The sequence below is a fragment of the Antechinus flavipes genome, chromosome 2 (genome assembly GCF_016432865.1).
Source record: "Antechinus flavipes isolate AdamAnt ecotype Samford, QLD, Australia chromosome 2, AdamAnt_v2, whole genome shotgun sequence".
Taxonomy (NCBI): domain Eukaryota; kingdom Metazoa; phylum Chordata; class Mammalia; order Dasyuromorphia; family Dasyuridae; genus Antechinus; species Antechinus flavipes.
In genome coordinates, this window is record NC_067399.1 from 237112701 (window position 1) to 237134281 (window position 21581).

At 38.9% G+C, this 21581-nt stretch overlaps 1 protein-coding gene and 1 long non-coding RNA gene across 3 annotated transcripts in view; one reads left to right on the plus strand and one right to left on the minus strand.

Moving 5' to 3' along the window:
• Positions 1-21581, minus strand: part of LOC127548918 (uncharacterized) — a 444700-nt gene that overhangs the window by 255646 nt on the left and 167473 nt on the right. The gene's annotated exons all lie outside the window — the stretch shown is intronic.
• BCAS4 (breast carcinoma amplified sequence 4) overlaps positions 12439-21581 on the plus strand; it is a 76305-nt gene continuing 67162 nt past the window's right edge. For both annotated transcript variants that reach the window (XM_051976592.1, XM_051976593.1), the window contains exon 1: positions 12439-12961. In XM_051976592.1, coding sequence (XP_051832552.1) covers positions 12443-12961 — 519 coding nt within the window. In that variant the 5' untranslated portion in view covers positions 12439-12442. The remainder of the gene's footprint in view (positions 12962-21581) is intronic.

The following is a 21581-nucleotide window of genomic DNA, read 5'->3' on the forward strand; positions in this document are numbered from 1 at the left end:
TCAACCATTATTTAGTCATATTTATCCCATCTTGTCTTTGTGAAGTTGATTTTTTTGAACCCAAATGTAGGACTTTCCCTCCATAATATTACCTTTACTTAATTAGTTTCAGTCCATCATTCAATCTGTCAAAATCTTTTTAGGATTCTTGAACATCTAATTTATTAGCTATTACAACCAGCTTTCTGTATTCTACAAATTGGTAAGTATGCCATCTAAGTCAAAATTAGAAATGTTTAACAATACAAAGAAAAGCACAAGTCTTAGGGCATTCCATTAGAGACTTTGAAACTGACATGGAATTTGGCTCATTTCATTACTTTTTGTGTCTGGCTACTTAGCCAATTCCTAAACTACCTAACTATACTATTTTCTTGACCATATTTCTCCAATTTTTCTCACAAGATTAGAATGAGAGACTTTGTCTAATGGTTTATTAAAATCTGCATAAACTAGATCTGTAACACTGTCTCAATCTTTAATTTAACAATAATTTCTTATTTATTTATTTATAATTTATTATGAATTTAATAATAATTTAATTTTACAATCTTATTAAAAAAGAAAATGAGTCTGACATTTCTTTTCCTGAAGCTATGCTGCTTCCTTTTCTAGAATCAAGTCAAGCTCACTGGCCTGCAGAATACATATTACACTATCTCTCTTTCTTGATGAGGTAGGATATCTGCCACTGTTCAATTTTATAATGTCTTTCCTGTTCTTTGGAATCTTTCGAAGACTACTGAGAGTGGATCAACAATCAGACCCTCCAGTTTTCAGTACTTTGAGTTCATTTAGCTCTATTAATTAAAGAGTTGATTATTTGATTTCTCACAATTCTGAGATGTAAGTGCTATTACAAACCTCCTTTTATGGATAAGGAAACTAAGTCAGATGGAGATTAAATGACTTTGTCTAGGATTACACAGTTGTCTGAAGCTGATTTTGACCTCAGGCCTATAACTCTAAGCCCAGTGTGCCATCTAGTTGCCCCTAGAATAAGGATGTGTTCCTTATTCATCCAACAATAATCCAACAAAGGAATTCTGAATCTATGCAGAAGTGGAGGCTGAGGAAAAGTAACGCACAGGGCCATGAAATGGAGTAGAAACTCTAGCTCTTCATAATTCTCGTACAAGCAGTAAGAATAGAGGACTAAGTCTGGATTGATTTCTGCAACCTAGGCCTGGAACATGTATGGAACACTCAGATTGGCAGCTTTCCAATAGAGAAGTTGAGGGAGCCTGCTTCCCAGAAGAGTTGGGATGACGAGGGATGGAAGTGTCTTGTAGAAATTGTGGAACATTAGTAGACATTCTGTAGCTAACTGGGTATGTTATGGGTAGTTGGCTCTAGCTAATCTGGCTAACCATATGATGAAGAAGAAGCTCTTTGATTGGCTGCTGAGGAATTTCAAAAAGGTCTGTCAACTCTGAGTCCTTTTAGAAACTTTCTAAAGTCTTCTATATTGCTCCACCTTCTTTGTACTACTCCTTTCTGTCATCCCTTTTCTTATGCCTTCTACCAACCTCCTCTCTCACCCAATAGAGCTAGAAAAACAAAACAACACTTTTTTTTGCTCTTAGTTTTCCTCATAAACCTCAGCTCATTCTGGGTTTTAAGATTCCTGAGATTATATGATGTTATATAAATTTGTATTCATCCTCCCATTACCTTCCCTTGTGAACATCTGTATGTCTTTTCTTTTGTTTGTGTTTTTATATCTATTCTCTATTTCTTCTATTCCCAAAGTTATTGCCAGTATCCTTATCCCATCCATCCTTGCCAAAGAATCATCCCATATGACAAATAGTACTTTTTAGAGAGGAAAAAAATGAACACAATTGATGAATCTGTTGAAAAAATCCCAAAATTTTATAGCACCTTTGGACTTCCACAAAGGGCATAGATTAGAGGTATCTTCTCATATCTCTTCATTCTAATCTGGTTTGATCTTTATAATTTTGTTATTTTCACTTTTAAATTTTTGTTGGGTAGTTGTTCTTTCCATTTACATTGTTATAGTTAGTGTATGTATTGTTTTCTTGGTTCAGCTTACTTCATTCTGCATCAGTTCATCTTTCCATACTTCATCACATTTTTTGAGCCATTCCTCAAATGATGGCATTTATTTTGATAGGCAAATTCGATCACACATAGTTGAAAATTGCTGAAAAGTGCCTGAACAACAATTGATTTTGTTTGCAATTATTAGTTATTATAAAAAGTGCTGCTATAAATATTTTAGGATATATGAGAACTTTCATTTCTTATATGATGACTTCTTTGGGGGATAAACCCAGGAATAGAATCTTGGATCAAAGAGTATGGACATTTTAATCATTTTATTTATATAGCTATATATATCTTTTTGAAAAAGCTAAGTTCCTTGTGTATCCACATATGTTTCTTTAAACAATTTCTTTTTCTTGCTAAAATTATAAGTAGAAATCTATCTTTTCTCTGAAATTTGCTCTCCCCAATGTGTCAGACCATAATGTGACTCATTTCCTCTCCTATATTACAAATTCTAAGATGGAGTGGTCATTTTCCTTTGAAGTTCATCCCAGATCTAATTCCTCCTTATTGGTCAGGACCAGGTCCCAAACAGGTATATCAAGAAATTATTGGTGGTCATGCTCTAACAAAAGGAAATGATTGAAATAACTCTTTTTTTCTTTCTTTCCTTCCTTCCTTCCTTCCTTCCTTCCTTCCTTCCTTCCTTCCTTCCTTCCTTCCTTCCTTCCTTCCTTCCTCCCTCCCTCCCTCCCTCTCTCTCTCTCTCTCTCTCTCTCTCTCTTTTTGTTGAGGCAATTGGGGTTAAGTGACTTGCCCAAGGTCACACAGCCAGGAAGTGGTAAGTGTCTGAGATCACATTTGAACTCAGGTCCTCCTGAATTCAGGGCTGGTGCTCTATCCCCACTGTGCTACTTAGCTGCCCCGTAACTTATTATTTCTATATCATGTTTTTGTGCTAGACTTGTACTTTGTTTCATGAAGTCCTTATCTTTTTCCTCTTTTTATCCAGGTGGTCTGTATTATACTCCAAAGACAATATTGTTTCTGTTTCTGTCTGTCTCCATTGATCTTCATCCAAATTTGTTCCACTTCCAATTCTCCCTTCTGGTTTCTGAATTTTCTTAGATGGTGTAATCAATAGGCTTATAATCAGGAAGACCTGATTTCAAATACAGCCACACTTACTAGCTATGTAAGCAAAATCGCTTAATCTCTATTTGCCTCAGTTTCCTCATATGTACATTGGGGATAATAAAAGTCCTTACTCCCCACAGTTATTGTAAAGATCAAATAAAATAATATTTGTAAATTCCTTAACACAGTATCTGACATTAGTGACAGTAGTCACTAAATAATGTTAACAATTAAATTATTATTAAAAATGCAATACATACTCTGCATTGCTCATTCTCCTCACTTCATTTTGCTTGTACATTTCTCTTGAATTTCTCTTTTACTCTTCCAGATTCATATTCTAGTTATGAGAGCCATCTCATGAAATCTCAATGATATAGATATCAAATTTGCCTCCATGTCTTAGGATTTGTAGTTTTTGCATTTATGTATAGACAAAGTGAGGGTGTATGGAATGTTCAGGGAAAACTAGAACTTCTTGCATAAGGGGTAGCCAAACTGTTTTCAGGGCTATTCATCCACCACCTATGGTCAGCCTGTCACTCAGCACTCACTTGTGGCTCCAAGAAGCTACGTAGATAGCAATAGGTATACCCTGGTAAAACTATCTTGCAGACAGCCAAATCAGGTTGAGGGCAACCAACAAGACTGCTTTTGAATCAGGGGGATATTTATCCCAAGCATATGAAGATTTTCCCTGACCATCCTGGGACACTGACAGATTTGATTTTTGTCTTTCTACTGTGGATGATATTGGAAGAGAGAGGGAGGCTGTTGACCTTGTGCAACTCTGCCTCACTTAAATCCACTTAGATTCACATCATCCACTATTTTATTATTTTGTTATTTTACTCTCTTACTATTTTACCTACTGTGAAGTCCTATTGCAACAGGCTAGTGACAAAACAGCAAGTGTGAATTCACTGGGAGTTGTAATCACAATCCTGCAAACAGGATACTCAAGCCAAAGGGTTGTCTTCATACTGTACTAAAGTAGCAGTGGGATTCACCAGCCCCTTGGGTGTCAAGCAGCCTTTAAAATTTTTTTTCATTTAGTATTTTATTTTCCTCAATTACATGTAAAAACAATTTTCAACATTCATGCAAATTTGTATAAATGCATGCAAAGATAGTTTTCAGCATTTACCTTTGCAAGATCTTGTGTTCCAAATTTTTCTCCCTCTCTTCTCCCCACTTCCTAAGAAAGCAAGCAATCTGATATAGATTAAATGTTTGCAGTTCTTTCAAACATATTTCCATATTCAGATGAGCAAAAAATGCCATTAGATCAAAAGGGAAAAAGACAAGAAAAAAAAGAAAAAAACCCAAGCAAACAATAAGAAGAAAAAAAGGTGAAAATACTATGCTTTGATCTACATTGTATTGCTGAAAATAGCTAAGTCATTCACAACTGATTGTTTTTTGTTGTTACTATGTACAATGGTCTCCTGGTTTTATGCTTTTCACTCAGTATCAGTTCATGTAAGTCTTTCAGGTTTTTCTGAAAGCATATAGCTCATCATTTCTCTTATCACAATAGTATTTCATCACAATCATATGCTATAAATTTTTCAGTCATTCCCTCAATTTCTAATTCTTTGCCACCAGAAAAGAGCTGTTATACCTATTTGTTCAAATTTCCAAATTGCAAAGCAGCCTTTTTAAAAGACTCTACTTTTCACTCCTGGCATGAAGAAGGAGCTAGAAAAGATATCCTAAAAATTGTCTCTGCTTCAGTCAATCCTGGTCTGCAGAAGGCAGGAATCCCACCTTGTGATTGAAATGCAAAAAAAAAAAAAAAAAAAAAGTACAAATTTTTTTGCAAAGGTATTTCACCTTAAGATTGGTATATGGAATGTGTACACATTTGTGGAAAAAAACAAAATCCAATAGGCCTGAAAAATGAACAGCTTTTGTTGTGAGGGAACTCAGCAGTACTGCATCCAATTAATAGCTCTGAGTGAAATAAGGCTGGCAAATGAAGCCCAGCTTTCTGAAGTTGGAGTTGGATGAACATTTTTTTCTGGATAGCTGTTGTGAGGAGGAGCATTATGAAGCTAGCATAGGTTTCATAATCATATCTAATCTAGACAGCAAACTTATATTCCTCCCAAAAGGACTAAGTGATAGTCTCATAACAATGTGACTGCCATTTGAAGGAGAGTATCGTTCCACCATAATTAATACATATATCCAAAAATATATATATATATTGAACCCTGATGAGTTAAAAGAAAACTTTTATGAAGACCTGGAGACCTTCTTAATCAATGTGTCCAAAGTGGAAAAGCTTGTAATTCTGAGTGACTTTAACAGCAAAGCAGGGACAGACTTTCAGACATGGCAGGGAAGAAACATAACAACAGTGGTCTCTCCCTACTGGACTTGTGCCTCTTATGACCTTCTCATCTCCAACACAGTCTTTCATTTACTTAAGTTCAATAAAATTGTATGAATGTACTTTGATCACAATCACTGGCATTAATAGCTTGATGTTGTGTAAGGGATAGAGATGGACAGAATGTGAGAGTACTGGACCAATCATAGGCTTATTCTCTCCAAGCTAAACATTTGGATTGATAGGAAAAGAGGCCCTAAGTCAAGATGACTCTCAGAAGACTCAAAATCAACAGATTAGAATCCTTCTCCATGGAGGACAATTTGTTGCTGACCTGAAGGGAAAGCTGAACTAGCACATAGTAACAGAGGAGTGGGAAGCATTCAGAGATTTGTTGACAAAACTCCCTTTGCTATTCTGGGCCAGAACACTCAATAACATCAGGACTGATGAAAATAGTGGGGAAATTCAGAAGCTGATGAGAAAAAAAAAAAAAACAACTTCACAGGATTTATCAGCAGGACAATTTGCCCATCAGCATTTTACTCCATCAAAATTAAAGTGTGAGTGAAGCTTAGAGGCAAGATTTGGGGGTCAAGAAGAGAGCCGATGAAATTCAATTTCATACCAATACCAAAAACCCAAAGTGCTTATACAATTCCCTGAAGTTTTTTTAATGGGTAAAAGACCCATGATGTACCTCAATTACTCAGTGCTGATGGAGTCATTTTGATTAGTAATGAGGATATATGATTCTGGAGAGATGGACTGAGCACTTCCATAGATGATTTCCAAGATTATTATCAATTAATGCTAAAGTCATTGACCATATACCCAGATTGAAGTTAATTTCTCTCTAGCCAAACTTCAACTGAAGAAGAAGTTTTGAATATTATTAAGTGTCCTTTCATGTGTCATCCTTTCAAAGTACCTGGTGCTGATTCCATCCCAGCAGAGATCCATAAAGTAGACATATGCTCATACAGAAACTAACTGATACCTTCTAAGTTGAATGGCAAGAGGAAGTTCAAGGATGTTTTTATTGCCCATCTCTATAAAAGATGGTTGACCTATAACAATCATAAGGTAGGTCTCTTTCTCTCAGTCATTGCTGGAAAGATTCTTACCAGAATCCTCCTCCTTAATAGGTTGATCCTTTATCTAGAAGATAGTATTTACCTGAGAACCAGGGTTTGCTGCCCAACAATTCCAGGAGAAATGCTAGAAGGATATCAAAGGTCTGTTTATAACATTCAATGATCTGATCAAGGCCTTCGATACTATCAGTTTAGAGGCTTGTAGAAGATCATGGTAAAATTTGGTTGCCCAGAGAAGTTCATTAGTATTGTATGCCAGTTTCTTGATGGTATACTTTCACAGATAATGGATAAAGGATGATGCTGTCACATTTTCCCAGTTACCAGTGGAGTGAAGCAGGGCTGTGTGCTTGTTCCCATGCTTTTTAGCATGATGCTTCTGCAATGTTATCAGACACCTTCAATGAGGATAAACATGACCTAAAGGTCAGTTACTACACTTAAGGGAAATTTAAAATTCAAAAGGCTAAATGCCAAGACTAAAATGGAGGGAATGTGTGACTTTTTCCTGAGGCTAAGATGCAACAGAATATGGATGGATTCTCTGCCACTTGTACTAATTTTGGCCTGATAATTAATACCAAGAAAACAGGTTCTCCATCAGTCAGCACTATACTATCCATATCTAAAACCATAAAACAGAAAATGGAGAAATTTTGAATGCTGTGGATTCACTTGCCTTGTCAGTATATTTTGTAAGGATGTCCACAGAGATAATGAGGTTGAAATAGGCTTTAGCAGAGGTAGCTCAGCAATTGGGAGGCTCCAAAAGAATGTGTGGGAGAGAAGTGGTATTAGGCTGCACACCAAATGGAAGGTCTATAGAGCCCTTGTACTGACCTCATTGTTGTTGCCTGTGAAACTTGGACAGTATTGCAATGCCATGCCAGAAAATTGAACTGCTTTCATTTGAATTGTCTTAAGAAGATTCTGAAGATCATCTGGCAAGATAAGGTACAGGACACTGAGATACTTTCTGGAATTGAATTGCAGAGAATTTAACTCTTATGGACTGGCTATGTAGCCCAAACACCATATGAATGTTTATCTAAAAGACTCTTTTACAGAAAGCTAGCACAAGTAAAGTGCTTATGTAATAAAAAAAAAAAAAAAAAAGCACTTTTTCAAAGTCTCTCTGAACTTTAGTATAGCTTATGAGACTTGGGAAACACTGGCGCAAAATGCACAGCATGATGCCAGAGAAGGCACTGAGTTCTACAAGCAAAGCAGAAATAAAGGAACACAAAGGAAATATGAGATACACAAATTTAGAGACATTTCCCTCCATTCTAAATATTCATATGGACTATTTGTGCCCAACCTGTGGCAGAGCCTTCTGAGCTCATATGGAACTGATCAACCATAGTTGGACACACTGTACTTTGACCCCCCAACATCATGATCTTATTGGTCCTCTTTGAGTACGAAGGACAAACAAGATAAATGAGGCCATAGGTTTATTTGGATTTTTTGTCTCCTGTGACTTTCTGGGTAGCTTTTACTGCTGTTCTTCTTACATTGTACCTAGTCCTTATGGTACACAGGTTGGTAGATACATACAAGCAAATTTTTCCTCTCTCCTTTCTTCTTTTAATTTAAAATTCCTTTAATGGTATTTTAAAAAGTAATACTTTTCAATCAAGCAGAGAACCCAACTTCTGAACCTAGTCCGAGGATTACTATTTGGGTTAACTCAGGCAAGTCCTTTACTCACATTTTAAAATGAGGGGATTGGATTAAATGTACTTTGAAGTCTCTTCTAAATCTTACAATTCTACTTCAGTATTTCATGGGTATTTTATTTCATTGGTATGAGAGGACTTTCCACCAATAAAAACTATAGAGCTTTCCATGCCTACATAAAAAGTATTTATGAGATGATGAAAAAAATTCATCATTCTCTGGTGAACCTGGTCAATGAGTCAGAGGAAAATAGATTAAGACACAGAGGGGACCATAGAGGTCATCTAGTCCGGATTGGATTTCATTTAGCCATTAAAGAGACCAATCCAGAGAATTTAAATGATTTGCCTAAAGTAAAACAGGTAGAGAGGCAGGTAAGTGACACAGTAGGTAGAGTATTTGGCCTCAAGTCAGGGAGACTCATCTTCCTGAGTTCAAATGTAGCCTCAGATACTTCCTAGTTATGTGACCCTGGGCAAATCACTTAATCCTGTTTGCCTCAGTTTCCTCATCTATAAAATAAGCCGGAGAAGGAAATGGCAAACTCTTCCAATATTTCTGCCAAGAAAACCTGAAATGGGGTCATGAAAAGCCTGACACAACTGAACAATAACATACAGATAGAGAATGGATTATAGGTCCAAGATTTTGAAAACAGGCTTGGAGAGAGAAGGAAATGGTTTAGAACTTATAATATGACCCCCCCAAAAAAAATTAATTTAAAAAAAGAAATCAGCTTCCAGTTTCCAAATCTAAGCTTCTTACTATTGTACCCCAAGGCTCTTTACACTTAATTAGAATGGTTTTGAAGCAAGAGATAATCTGTTTCCAGGTCCATTCTCCAATCTTCCCAATTTGCTAGGTAGGAACAGTCTAATCTCTGGTTCTACTAGGATAACTTTTTTTTTTTTAAGAGTCCTTTATTGCCAGAACTTTCACAAGGTAGGCATTTCTTAAATGAATGAAATGCATGAATATTTTGGGAGAGAGAGATTCTGGAGTTTTCTGCTTTTCCTTCCTATCCTAAGTCTTCTATCCATTGTCTATATCCAGGAATGTTGTCTGGTTGTGATACTATCTCTGGCTCTTTCTATCAAAAAGAATACCAGGTACCTGAAAACAACTTTGAACTGAATATTTCTGCAGCTTCCACACTCTGTGTGTACTCTGGGATGGAAGCAAGGTGGCAATGAGCTAAGCTCCTGCTGGGAACTGGAGACCTAAAATTGCATAGAAAAAAGAATCCCTGGAAGAACCTCAGAAGTCTGATTAGAGCTGGAAGGGATCTTAGAGCTGGTGAAAACCAAAGCTTTCATTTGACAGATGAGGAAACAGATTCAGAGACAGGAAGTAAGTTAATAAAAGTCACATGGGCACTAAATATCAGATGGGGGACCCAGAATCAGGATCTTTAAGGCTAAATGTTGGATTGAGGCCACCACACTTTCTCTCAGACCTGAGCAGGAATCTTTACTAAGAGATCCCCAAAACGAAGGATCCAGTGTGCCCTTGAGGATCTTCACTGACAGGGAGTTCACTACCTCTTGTGGCAGCCCATTTTAATTTGGGCATTATTATTTCTTAGTATTCAAGCTAATAACTTCCCCAATAACCCTGTTTGCTACTCCTCAGAACACATGTGTGCTTGTGAGAGAAGTTAAGGTTGTGAATCGGGTTTCACTGTGAGAGAAACTACAAAGGGGAAATACGACTTGTCTAGAATCATAGAGCAAAGCAAACATTGGGATTCAGAGCAGATATCACCTGCTAAAAATAAGTCCCTCTTTATTTTAGGGCCTCTCAGCCAAAAAGCCTGGAAAATTGGCCTTGCTGATAGAGAAAGTCATTTTCTTTTTCTGGACCTCAGTTTCTACATCTACAAAATGCTAGGATTGGACTGGATAGTCTTTGTCACGCCCCAATACTGGTTTTGAATCTGGAAGTAAGGACAAGATGGAGAGTGGGGAAGACAGGGAAGAGGAGGGAAGAAGGCCTCTGGATCCCCATGGTGCCAGCCAGGCTCCCTTCTGAAGCCAATCAAGCCACGCCTCATGGCCCACCTGCAGGCCGCATTCCTGCAGAAGACCAGGCCCGAGCCTGTCCCCGCCCTCCTCCTGCTCTGCATCGAGTAACCTTCAAGGCCTCACTTGAGCACTAGAGGGAGCTGGTCTCTGATGCTCCTCCTCAATCAGTGCAGCTGGTTTAAACTGGTTCTGTCAGGGTGCGGTCAGTGTGGGCAGCTGCCTTCTATCCCAGGCCTCAGGCCTGCCAGCATTTGCTCCCCTTGCTTTTCTCTCCAAGCATGGTGGGGGCACAGAGAAGCAGTAGCCTCCCCCACTTTCCAGGGCAGAAGTGACTGGTATGGTCAGAGCCTTGCAACAAAGCCCCTGGGGCTGCTTTTGTTGCAGTTCCACTCTTTCCCCACTCCCCTCATCCACCATGTTTACTAATCTGAATTCTATTAGAGCTAGAAGGGACCTCTGAGTGCAGAATGCATGTGTCAGAGCTGGAGGGGACCTTAGGACATAAGATATTGGAAGTTAGGGAATTATTATTAGTCTTGGAGTATAGAATGTCATTGCTACAAAGGACTGTCTAGTTTAACACAAAGCCTTCATTTATAAATGAAGAAATGGAGACCCAGAGGCAAAAAAGACTTTCCCAAGTTCACACCCTCTATCCTGAATGTCCATCTTCAGAAACGGTTCCAGGAAAAGTGGACAGCGGCTAGGGCCAAGAAAAACATGGACAGGATAGGACTGGATTATCTCTCTGGTGAGTCTAACTCTGCCAGGCAGTCTTCTAAAGTTGCTTCCAGTTGACATTCTATGACTTTAGGTCAAGATGAGATAACTTAGGGGCTCTCTCAAGTTGGACTGGGGCAAAAGTAGGAATTGAGAGGACTGTGAATTCATCTTTTTCACAAGTTTCAGGTTATGTAGAACCCTAGAAAACAGGTCCTTATTTCAGGGAACTTTCACCAGTCAAAAAAGAGATTTAGGAGAAGCGTTCTACAGCTAAGAAAGAAGATCTTAAAGTCTCCATGTGTGGCTCCTGCTAACAATGAATAGTAGAGCATGGGTTCATTTGTTTATAATTAAGGCAGTTTCCGTATTCTGCTATGCAGCAACTCTGACCTTGCGTCTCCAGCCTTAGGGTCACCTTTTAGAAAGGTTTCTAGGAGTGTGAATATTGCTACTTGGCTATGGGCAATTACATTCCAGAGAAGTGAGAATTTCATTCCTCACAAATAGGGGAGAAAGCTTTCTGTGACTTGCCTCCTTATACCCTCAACAGAGAGTTTAAGACACCAGAGTTCTAAATCAGTTGTATTGTTAAAACTTAACCAATGACTTTGGAAAGATCACTTCTGCTCTCTGGTTCCTTCATTTGTAAAATTAGAGTACTGGGCCAGAGCCAATGATATACAATAGAAAGTCCGGGATGCAGAATCAAATTAACTTCGTTTTAAAATTAAAAAACCAAAAAACTAAATAAGCTCGTTGATCCTAGTCAAGTCACTAAGCTCTCACTTTCCACACTATAAAGTGAAGGTGCTCGTCTAGATGAACGCTAAGGCCCCTTCCAACTTTAATTCAACATCCTATAATTTTGATGGTTGCTATGATTCTTTCTAGCGGACATTCAGTGACATTAAAGATCTGAAATAAAAGGAATAAAGTTCGATAAAAGAATGGGAAAGAGATGGAGGAGAAAAATCATTGTTTTAAAGATAAAATTTCGAAGAAAGAAAAATTAGGAAGACTTCTATTCTGACCTCTTCCTCTCTTAAAAAACAAAACAAAACAAAAACCGTTTCACCTAGAAATTCAATCCGAGAAAGCCCCAGGGAAGTCCCAAGGGGGAAAAAAAAAAGAACCCAAATTCTTGAGACTGTGAGGATATCGTTCCAAAGACTACAGTTTAGAACTGGAGAACTGGAGGGGAAAAAAAAAAAACCCTAACGGGGAGGGATTAGATTCTGGCATGTAAAGTATCCAATGCTCCCTTTTCTGCAGCCTGAGTCCCCCCGAAGCCCCGCCCCATCCGACCCTGCCAAACCCGGCCGCTAAGCCGTCCCTATCTCTAGTTGCAGGGAAGAGTGAGGGGAGGAACCTCAGGCTGCCGGGAGGAGGAGGGAGCAGAGAACCCAGAGGGAGAGTGGCTGGGGATGGGCGACGGGACTGCAGTACCGACAGCGTGCCGCTGGGTGGCAGACCCGCAGCGGCTCTGGACTCTGGCTTCGCTGGTGGCGGCGGTAGCAGCAGCGCTAGCAACCGCAGCAGCCGTAGCGGCAGCTGCTGCAGCAGCAGTGGCAGCAGCGGTAGCAGCAGCAGCGGCTCCCCGCGAGTGCAAGCGGTCGGAGCTTGGCTGGATCAACGGCGACGCTTCACTGCCCCGACTTTGCATGCACCTGCCCTGTCTCTGCCAGGAAGAACCGGGGGTGGCGGGGTATCGGGGCGCGGTCAGGAAGAGCCGGCACTCCAGAGCCTTTGAAATGAACGTACCGGAGCCAGGTCCTGCAGCCGCCGCCACTGCCGCTGCTTTCATGATGCTGATGGTGGACGGGGACAGGGACCGGGACGGGGGAAGGGTTGGGGACAGGGAGCAGTCGGAGTCACAGCCCGAGCCGCTACACAACGGGGCGCAGGAGCTCGCCCTCTTCCTCACCCCAGAGCCCGGGGCCGAGGTAGGACCCGAAGGGGCAGCTCGGTCCTCTAAGGGTTAAACCGCCTTGGGGAAAGTGAGGACTCTATTGGGTGGGACCGGGAGGAGGCGGAGGAGAAAGTGGGGGAGGGAACGAGTCAGTTTGATACAGCCAAACTTTTACCGTGAGTGCTTATTCTACCCCTATGGGGTCCTCTACGTCCCCCATCCTGTGAAAGTTAATATTCTTTTCTAGTTTCCTTCTCAGTGAAAAGATCGGGGTGTACCGAATGAGCTCTCAAATACTTTCCAGTTGCGATAGGACATATTCTTTGTCTCTGTCAATTCTGGCATTCTGTTCTAAGGCTCCTTCCAGGATAGCCTATGATGCTGCGCCATAGATGCAGGGACCTAGCAGGAGCCGTCCTCAAGCAGATAGGATCTAGGATGAATATTCAGGAGGAACAATGTTGTTCGATCCTCAAAGGAATGGTGCTACTCTAAATGCGCCTTCAACTACTATCGTAGACTCGGTAGGGGATTCCCTGAGGCGTTTCCTGTTACCCAGGTAATGTTTACCAGGTAAGGTCATTGGGAAGAAATGAGAGAAGGAATGTGGATTCAAGCATTCGTACCAGGGTGGTCCAATCTAGTTTTGATATACACGTCCTTCTCCCACCCTATCATTCACATAACTCTTTAAAGACCAGATAGTTTGGGCAAAGGTTTTCTCACAAAAATGAAATAGTTTGTAAGTCTCCTCCTTCCTTCAAGGAACTTCTAGTGTGGAAAGACAACACATAAAAGGGAGAAAGAGGCTTGACCTTTTCCCATTAGCCTAATGACCTGCAAAGACTCCAGCAGATCACTGAGCTACCTGATCTCTGATCAACTCTTTTTATCACCTAAAGAACAGTGGGATAGTTTGCCACTTGGGGCCTGTACTTTAGAGTCATGAATCTTTAAGTCTGAGAATTGGATAAGATGCTTAGGGGTCATATAGGCCAGTACATTTCTGAAGCAGGAATCTCTTTGACAACAACCAGATTCAGCTTGAACACATCCAGTGACAGAAAGCTCACTCTTTTACGAGACAGCTGGGGTTGATAGCTCTGATTGTTAGGAATCCTTGCAGTTCAGCTGAGTTTAAATATAAGTCCCTATCAATTGGTCTTTGGAACAAGTGAAGATCTTTTCTGCATGACAGCCCTTTAAATAGTTAAATTCAGGAACCAAGTCCTTACTAAGCTTCTTTAGACAAAAAATGAGGTATCATAGTTTGGTGGAAAGAATCTTGGACCTGCAGGTCTGAATTTGAATCCTGATTCTGCTATTTATTGTGTGACCTTGGGCAAATGACTTACAGTCTTTAGGAATCAATGAAAGGATTGGGTTAGATTATTTTAGAGGTCCCTTTCATCTCCAGAATACTTAGATCCTGAATTCCTTTGACTGCTCTTAACATGATTTCAAGATGACCTTTTATCAGTGTAACAATCCCCTTTCCTGTTACTACAAAAGAGATACACTTAAAAAAAAAAAAAAACCCAAACCCAAAACAAAATCTGTCAGCCGAACAATCATACACACCCCCGTTTGTGATAGTATCAGAAAAAAAGATAGGTCTCTGAGTTCATTTGGAGTTTCTCTGTGAAGGAAATTAAACCTATGCTCAATATTCCTCATTCTTCAGTTTTTGTTTTATTTTATGCTTTGTTCATTCCCATCCTCTCTCTTCAAAATAAGGAGATGTCATTGTGCTCAGCGGCTATTTTTTTTTTCCATTGTTAGGGATAGCTTTTGAGAGATACAATGTATATTAAATTAATTTCCTCATTCAGGATTTTCCTTTGCTCACACAAGAGATGCGATCTCCAGCATTGGTAAAATGACTAAATATAAAAAGAGTTGAAGTACTTCTGTATTGTTAGTGTGCCATGATAGTCCCATTAAAAGCCCTTGGTGCAATTTATTTGCAAAAAAGAAATAGAAATAATTAAGAGAAAGAATGTACAGGGGCTTAAAGATAGTCAGTGCTTCTGCCTCAAAATCAGTAGATTTCAATCATTTATAATAGAGTAGGCTGGACTTAATGAAAATATTAAAGATAAGATCAGCAAGGATCAATGGATCATTGGACAGTCCCATCCTCTAATTTGACAGATGAGGATACTGACACCCAAAAAGGGAAAGTGACTTGCCTGAGAATACACACAGCTAGTTAATGACAGAACCAGAACTAGAACTAAGGAGCAAGAATCGAGTTGTTGTTGGTGTTTTAATATACATTAAGAAAATAATTTTAGGAATATAATCAGGACTCTGATTATGTTGAAGGATTATGGGATTTAAAGCTGGAAGGTACTTTATCACTCATGTAGTCCAATACTCTTATTGGACAGAAGCACAGAGAAGGGAAAATGTTTTGCTTTTGTCACATATTGAACTGATACCAGAACAGATCACTGGAACCCTGGTCTTCTGCCTTTAAAGCTGCTATCTTAAGTGTGGCAGTGTTGCCTTTAGAAAATAAAAGTCCAATGGGAATCAGGCCTGATTTCCCTGGCTAAATCATGTCCTTTGACCTTGCTAATTTGGCAGAACTTCTCCAAGGTGATTTTTGACCTTTACATGGTGAGATGGAAAAGAGCACTGTACTTAAAAGCAGAAGGTTGATGTTTAAATCCCTGCTAAATCATTCACCAGTTTTGTGACCTTAAGAAAATTATTTTACCTCTTTGAGCCTCAGTTTCCTTTTGATTAGTTCTGTTCTATTCTATTTGGAAGAACAAATAATATTTCTGACAGAGGAGGCAGTGTAGTGAAGGAAGAGATAATGCTACTTTTGGATTTGGATTTGGGGGGTCTGCATTTGAGACCCTGCTTTGTTCCTTAATAGCCGGTAATAAAATGAAAATAATACACTTGTACTGCTGGTCTCACGAGGTTCTTTTGAGGATCACGTGATCCACATTTGGTTAAGATTTTGTAAATCTTTAAAGTGCTATATTAATGTCAGTTGTTATTTAGACTGGCCATTGAAATCTTGGTTTCCCAGGATGGAGATGTGCTGAAGTGGAAGGGAGGGGTAATAGGTATGGGTAAGGAGGTTGTTGGTAAAGGCATATTATTCTGAAGTTCTGTTCTGGTTGTTCACTGGGCATATGCTGCAGACTGGTTGGGGGTTTCCTGTCACTGGCTTTTTTTCAGTTCCAACTTCCTCCTTTGGGGGAAAGTTCACAGTTCATCTCTAGAAAAAGCCTCAAGATATCAGGTTCACAGATTGTAAGAAATGTAAGGAACTCTAGGGATAATTTAGCTCAATGGATCTTAATCTGGGGTTCATGGGTGGGTTTCAAGGAGTCTGTGAACTTGATTAGGAAAAATTACATCTTTGTTGCAATATACTTTGTAATTCTTTGTAATCTTACATATTTTATTTTATGCCTTTAAAAACATTATTCAGAGAATGTCCACAGGCTTCAGTTAGACAATGAATAAACAGTAAGTGTTTATTATGTACTAGGCACTGTGCATCAGACTTCCAAGGTCTTTGACACACACACAAAAATTTACTAAAGTGTGAGGGAGTACAACTCCCTTATTTGATAGCTGGAGAAACAGAGTCTTATGGAGAGGCAGTAACTTGATTCTAAAAAATCAAGGTCACATAGTAAGTAGCAAAACTAGGATTTGAACCCAAGGTTTTTGATTGTAGATTCAATGCTCTTCTTGTTATAATGTCTTCCCTCCATACAGTTTTGCTTTCCAAAAAACCTGGAAACAGAAGGTTTTTGGAGGGAGGTACATTTTGCCTAAGTAAGGGAAGAAAATTATCTTAGCATCTTAAATTCCTTTAAATACAGATGGATCTAATTCTGGCCAGGGCAAACTTCCTTCTATCCAAAAGTTTCCCCAACCCTAACCCATTTCTCCTTTTCTGGGATGTCATTTATTATAGAAAGAGCTGAAGGGGATTTCAAAAAATTGTATTTAAAATCTCAGAGCTAGAAGGTAACCTAAAACATAGAATGTCAGTGCCGGCAGATACCATAAAAAATAAAATGTCAGAACTGAAAGAGATGATAAACGGAATCCAACAAACTCTTTGCTCAATGAATGAAGTCTCTATCTAGCATCCTGAATATGTACTCACCTACCTTTTGCCTATAGTCTTGTAGTGATAGGGAACTCACTACCCCTCCAATGTAGTTCATCCTATTTGACAGCTAATTATTTGGTCTTTCCCTCTTTATGTCAGTCTGTAATCTGCCTGCCTTTAACTTCTGCTCATTCTACTCACAGAACCTGACAGTTGGAAGAGATCACAGAGGCCAATTCTCCCAGCCTATAAAGGAATCTCCTCTACAAACTCCCCCAGAAAGTGTTTATCCAGTTTTCAAAAAGGTTCTGCCAAGACAGTCCATTTCACTTTTGGATAGCATAGTTTTATAGTTTCATTAATTTGTCTCTCCATAATGTCTATCCATTACTCCTAGTTTTATTTTCAGGAGCCAAACAGAATACATTTCATGCCTTTTCCATATGACAATCCTTCAGTCTTCATGTTTCTCCTGGCTTCTGTTCTCCAGATTAACCTCCCTAGATCCTTTAAGTGATCTTCAGACAGTATGGTTTCCAGACTTCTCACTGTCCTGATCACTACTACTTTGTCTGTCATTGTTCCTCCTAGTTACGATGCCTAAACCTGGAGACAGTATTCCAGTTGGGGTTTGATGACAACAAATTGAAGTAAGACTATGATCTCTAATTTCCTCATTTACTTTTTTTCTTTTCTTTTTTTTTCTTTTTTTTTTAAATAACTTTTCATTGACAGAACCCATGCCAGGGTAATTTTTTACAGCATTATCCCTTCTACTCACTTCTGTTCCAATTTTTTGCGTCCCTCCCTCCACCCCCTCCCCCAGATGGCAAACAGTCCTTTACATGTTAAATAGGTTACAATATATCCTAGATACAATATATGTGTGCAGAACTGAATGGTTCTCTTGTTGCACAGGGAGAATTGGATTCAGAAGGTATAAATAACCCGGGAAGAAAAACAAAAATGCAAGCAGTTTATATTCATTTCCCAGTGTTCTTTCTTTGGGTGTAGCTACTTCTGTCCATCCTTGATCAGCTGAAACTGAATTAGCTCTCTTTATTGAAGAGATCCACTTCCATCAGAATATATCCTCAAACAGTAGCGTTGTTGAGGTATATAATGATCTCCTAGTTCTGCTCATTTCACTTAGAATCAGTTCATGTAAGTCTCGCCAGTCCTCTCTGTATTCATCCTGCTGGTCATTTCTTACAGAACAATAATATTCCATAACATTCATATGCCACAATTTACTCAACCATTCTCCAATCGATGGGCATCCATTCAATTTCCAGCTTCTAGCCACTATAAACAGGGCTGCCACAAACATTTTGGCACATACGGGTCCCTTTCCCTTCTTTAGTATCTCTTTGGGGTATAAGCCCAGAAGAAACACTGCTGGATCAAGGGGTATACACAGTTTGATAGCTTATTGAGCATAGTTCCAAATTGCTCTCCAGAATGGCTGGATGTGTTCACAATTCCACCAACGATGTATCAGTATCCCGATTTTCCCACATCCCCTCCAACATTCCGCATTATCTTTTCCTGTCATTCTAGCTAATCTGACAGATGTGTAGTGGTATCTCAGAGTTGTCTTAATTTACATTTCTCTGATTAATAATGATTTGGAACATAGTTTCATATGTCCTCATTTACTTTTAATGCTAAGTGTTTTGTTTTGGTTTTTGGTTGTCATATTACATATTGACAGTGAACTTGTAGTCCATCAAAATCTTTAAGTTTTCACATGAGGTATTGTCCAGCTGCTCCTCTCCCATCTTATACTTATAAAGTTCATTTTTTGGTAACCCAAGTAATAATAGCATGGGAAAAACCCAAGATGTGGAGTCTGAGGGACCTGGGTTAAAATTCTGGCTCTTCTATTTGCTTCTTATGTGATATTATGCAAGTCATTCTATATCTATGCCTTGATTTCCTCATTTGTAAAATAAAGGCATGAAATTCAATGGCTTTAGAACATCCTAGTCCTGCAAGTCCAGAGTTACTGGAGCAGTTTATCACCTTCTCCAGTTCATTTTATAGATGAGGAAAGTGAGGCAGAAAGGATAAAGTGATCTGCTCAGGGTCACACAGCTAATAAGTATCTGAGACTAGATTTGAAACTCTGATCCTCATGGAGTTCAGGCCCCACTCTATCTACTAAGCCAACAAACTTTTCTCAGTGAAATTCTATCAACAGTACAAGGTCAAGCACAGATCTCTTGGGTGCTTCATTAGAGAATTCCCCCCACACTGATCTTAATCTACTAAAGACGCTTGTAGCTGTTTCTCTTCTAAATAGTAGAGCAAATTACATTTCTAAAAGGAGGTAATGTAGTATAGGAAACCATGGTCTAGCAGAGTTATATTTGAAGCTGAGTGGGGCCTTGGGTTTGAGCCCCAACTTTGCTATTTACCGGCTGTGTGACTTTGAACAAGTCCTTTCATTTCTTTGAACTCCAGTTTCCTCAAGTGTAAAATAAAAGGGTTGTTTTCTTTAAGGTGCCTTCCAGTACTAAATCCTATGACTCTAATCACATGCTAGAAGAATAAGCCTTCCCCTTTCCCCAACTTATGCCTTTTTCCCCTATTTTTTCCCCATTGCTGAAATTCAGAACTAGTGCTGCTACTCCTCAAATTGGTTTGCCCATGTTGCTGGAAACAGACCAGACTGTCTCTGTCAGCTGCCTCCTGCCTGAGTTCTTTGGCCTTTCACTTTGCATTGATAGGTCAGGAGTTGGGGGCGGAGTCTAGGGCTGTTCTCCCTTCAGCTGCAGCTAGAGATGCTGTGGGCAGGCCCTAAGCTTCAGTGTAAAGGCAGCACTGGTGTAATGGAAATAGCCCTGACCTTGGGCTCCACAGATTGAGCTTCTTCAAGACCTAGTTTGTGCTCAAGTCTTTTGACTCTTTACTAGTTTTGGGATCCAGGATAAATCATTTGCTTCTCTCTGCCTCAGTTGTTTCATCTGTAAAAGAAGGGGAATAATCTTAATATTCCTCATCTTCTAGGGTTGTTGGGAGAAAAATATTTTGTAGATCTTAAGTGTGCAAGAAATGTGATAACTTTTCTTCTTCTGTCATAACCAGAACATTCTGTCCCTGGAATGTCTGTGAAATCTTTACCCAAGAGCCTGCTTCATGACAAACCAATTTTCTTTTTCTTCTTCTTCTTCTTCTTTTTTTCTGCACATGCATCTAATCATATATATTTTTTCTATAAACAAAAATTCATTTTTCTCCCTCCTACATCTTCTCCTCTCTCCCTATTGGAAAAGAAAAAAATCCTTGCAATAAACATACATAATAAATTAAAACAAGTTACTGATGTCTCTGTGTATTTGAATAAGGCAGTAATTATATATATAGACACATATGTATGTATTTGCACATTACTAACATAGTAATTTGATTTGTCTCACTATGCATGTTTAAGGATTTTATTCATTAAAAGGATATATGTTTATTTTAAGGATATATACAGATACCCTTGTAATAAATTTAAAAAATATATATATATATATACATATACGCACATACACACACCTGAAAAGACAAGTGTGGTTCCAATTCCTATCCCCATCTAGAGGTATATATGCATGTGTGTATATATTATGTGTTTACACACATACATATACATTATATGCATTTTGCACTGCAGACTAATATACACACAAACCTATTGATACATACATGTGTAAATGCATAACTCAGTGATGCATTCATGTATATATATGTACAGATGTATGGGACACACACACACACGTCTCACTTTGTACTGAATCCATCACCTCTTCATCTGGAGATTAGTTACATGCTTCATCATTAGACCTCTGGAATTGTGTTTGGTCATTGTGCCAGTTGATATTCTTAAATCTTTCAAAATTGTTCCAAATTGATTTCCAGAACAGAAGATGAACAGAATTTTGGGACATGTGATGCTGAACAGGAGAAGATCTCAGAGGGAAATAAAGTCATTTAATTATGGAACCTCCCAAAAGGACTCAGACAAGGCCCTTTCCTGAGTCTAGTCTGAGTTTCTCTAGGAAAGATGCTGAAGTTTGCTAGCTTAAGAGAAGTCAGTGCTAGGGTTGTTGGGATTATAATAACTCATTTTCTTAGCACTTGAAGGTAGAGGCAAGAAGAATAGAAACCAAGAAGGCCTTTTGCAAGAAAGAATGCAACCTTTCACTGGTTTTACTTGAATTGTTTCCAATTTTTACAGAAAGAAAACAAGGAGAGCTTCTAAGTATTTGTAGTCCTCTGATAAATCTCTACCTTTAGTGAAAACTAAGGTGAACTCAAATATCTAAGGAAGAACTTTTTGTTCTTACCTCAGTTTGTTGTTTGTGCTTGGGAAAGTCACTTAATTTTGCCTCTGAAACTCAATAGCCAGGGGACAGTGATCAAGGCATCAAACCTTTCAAACCTCCTCTTTAAATTGAGGGATTAATAATCCTTGTTTTACTTACATCACAAGTTTGTTATGAGGAAAGTGCTTTGAAAACAAAATACTATATAAATGTGAGTTATAAATAATTATAATCATGATAATGATATT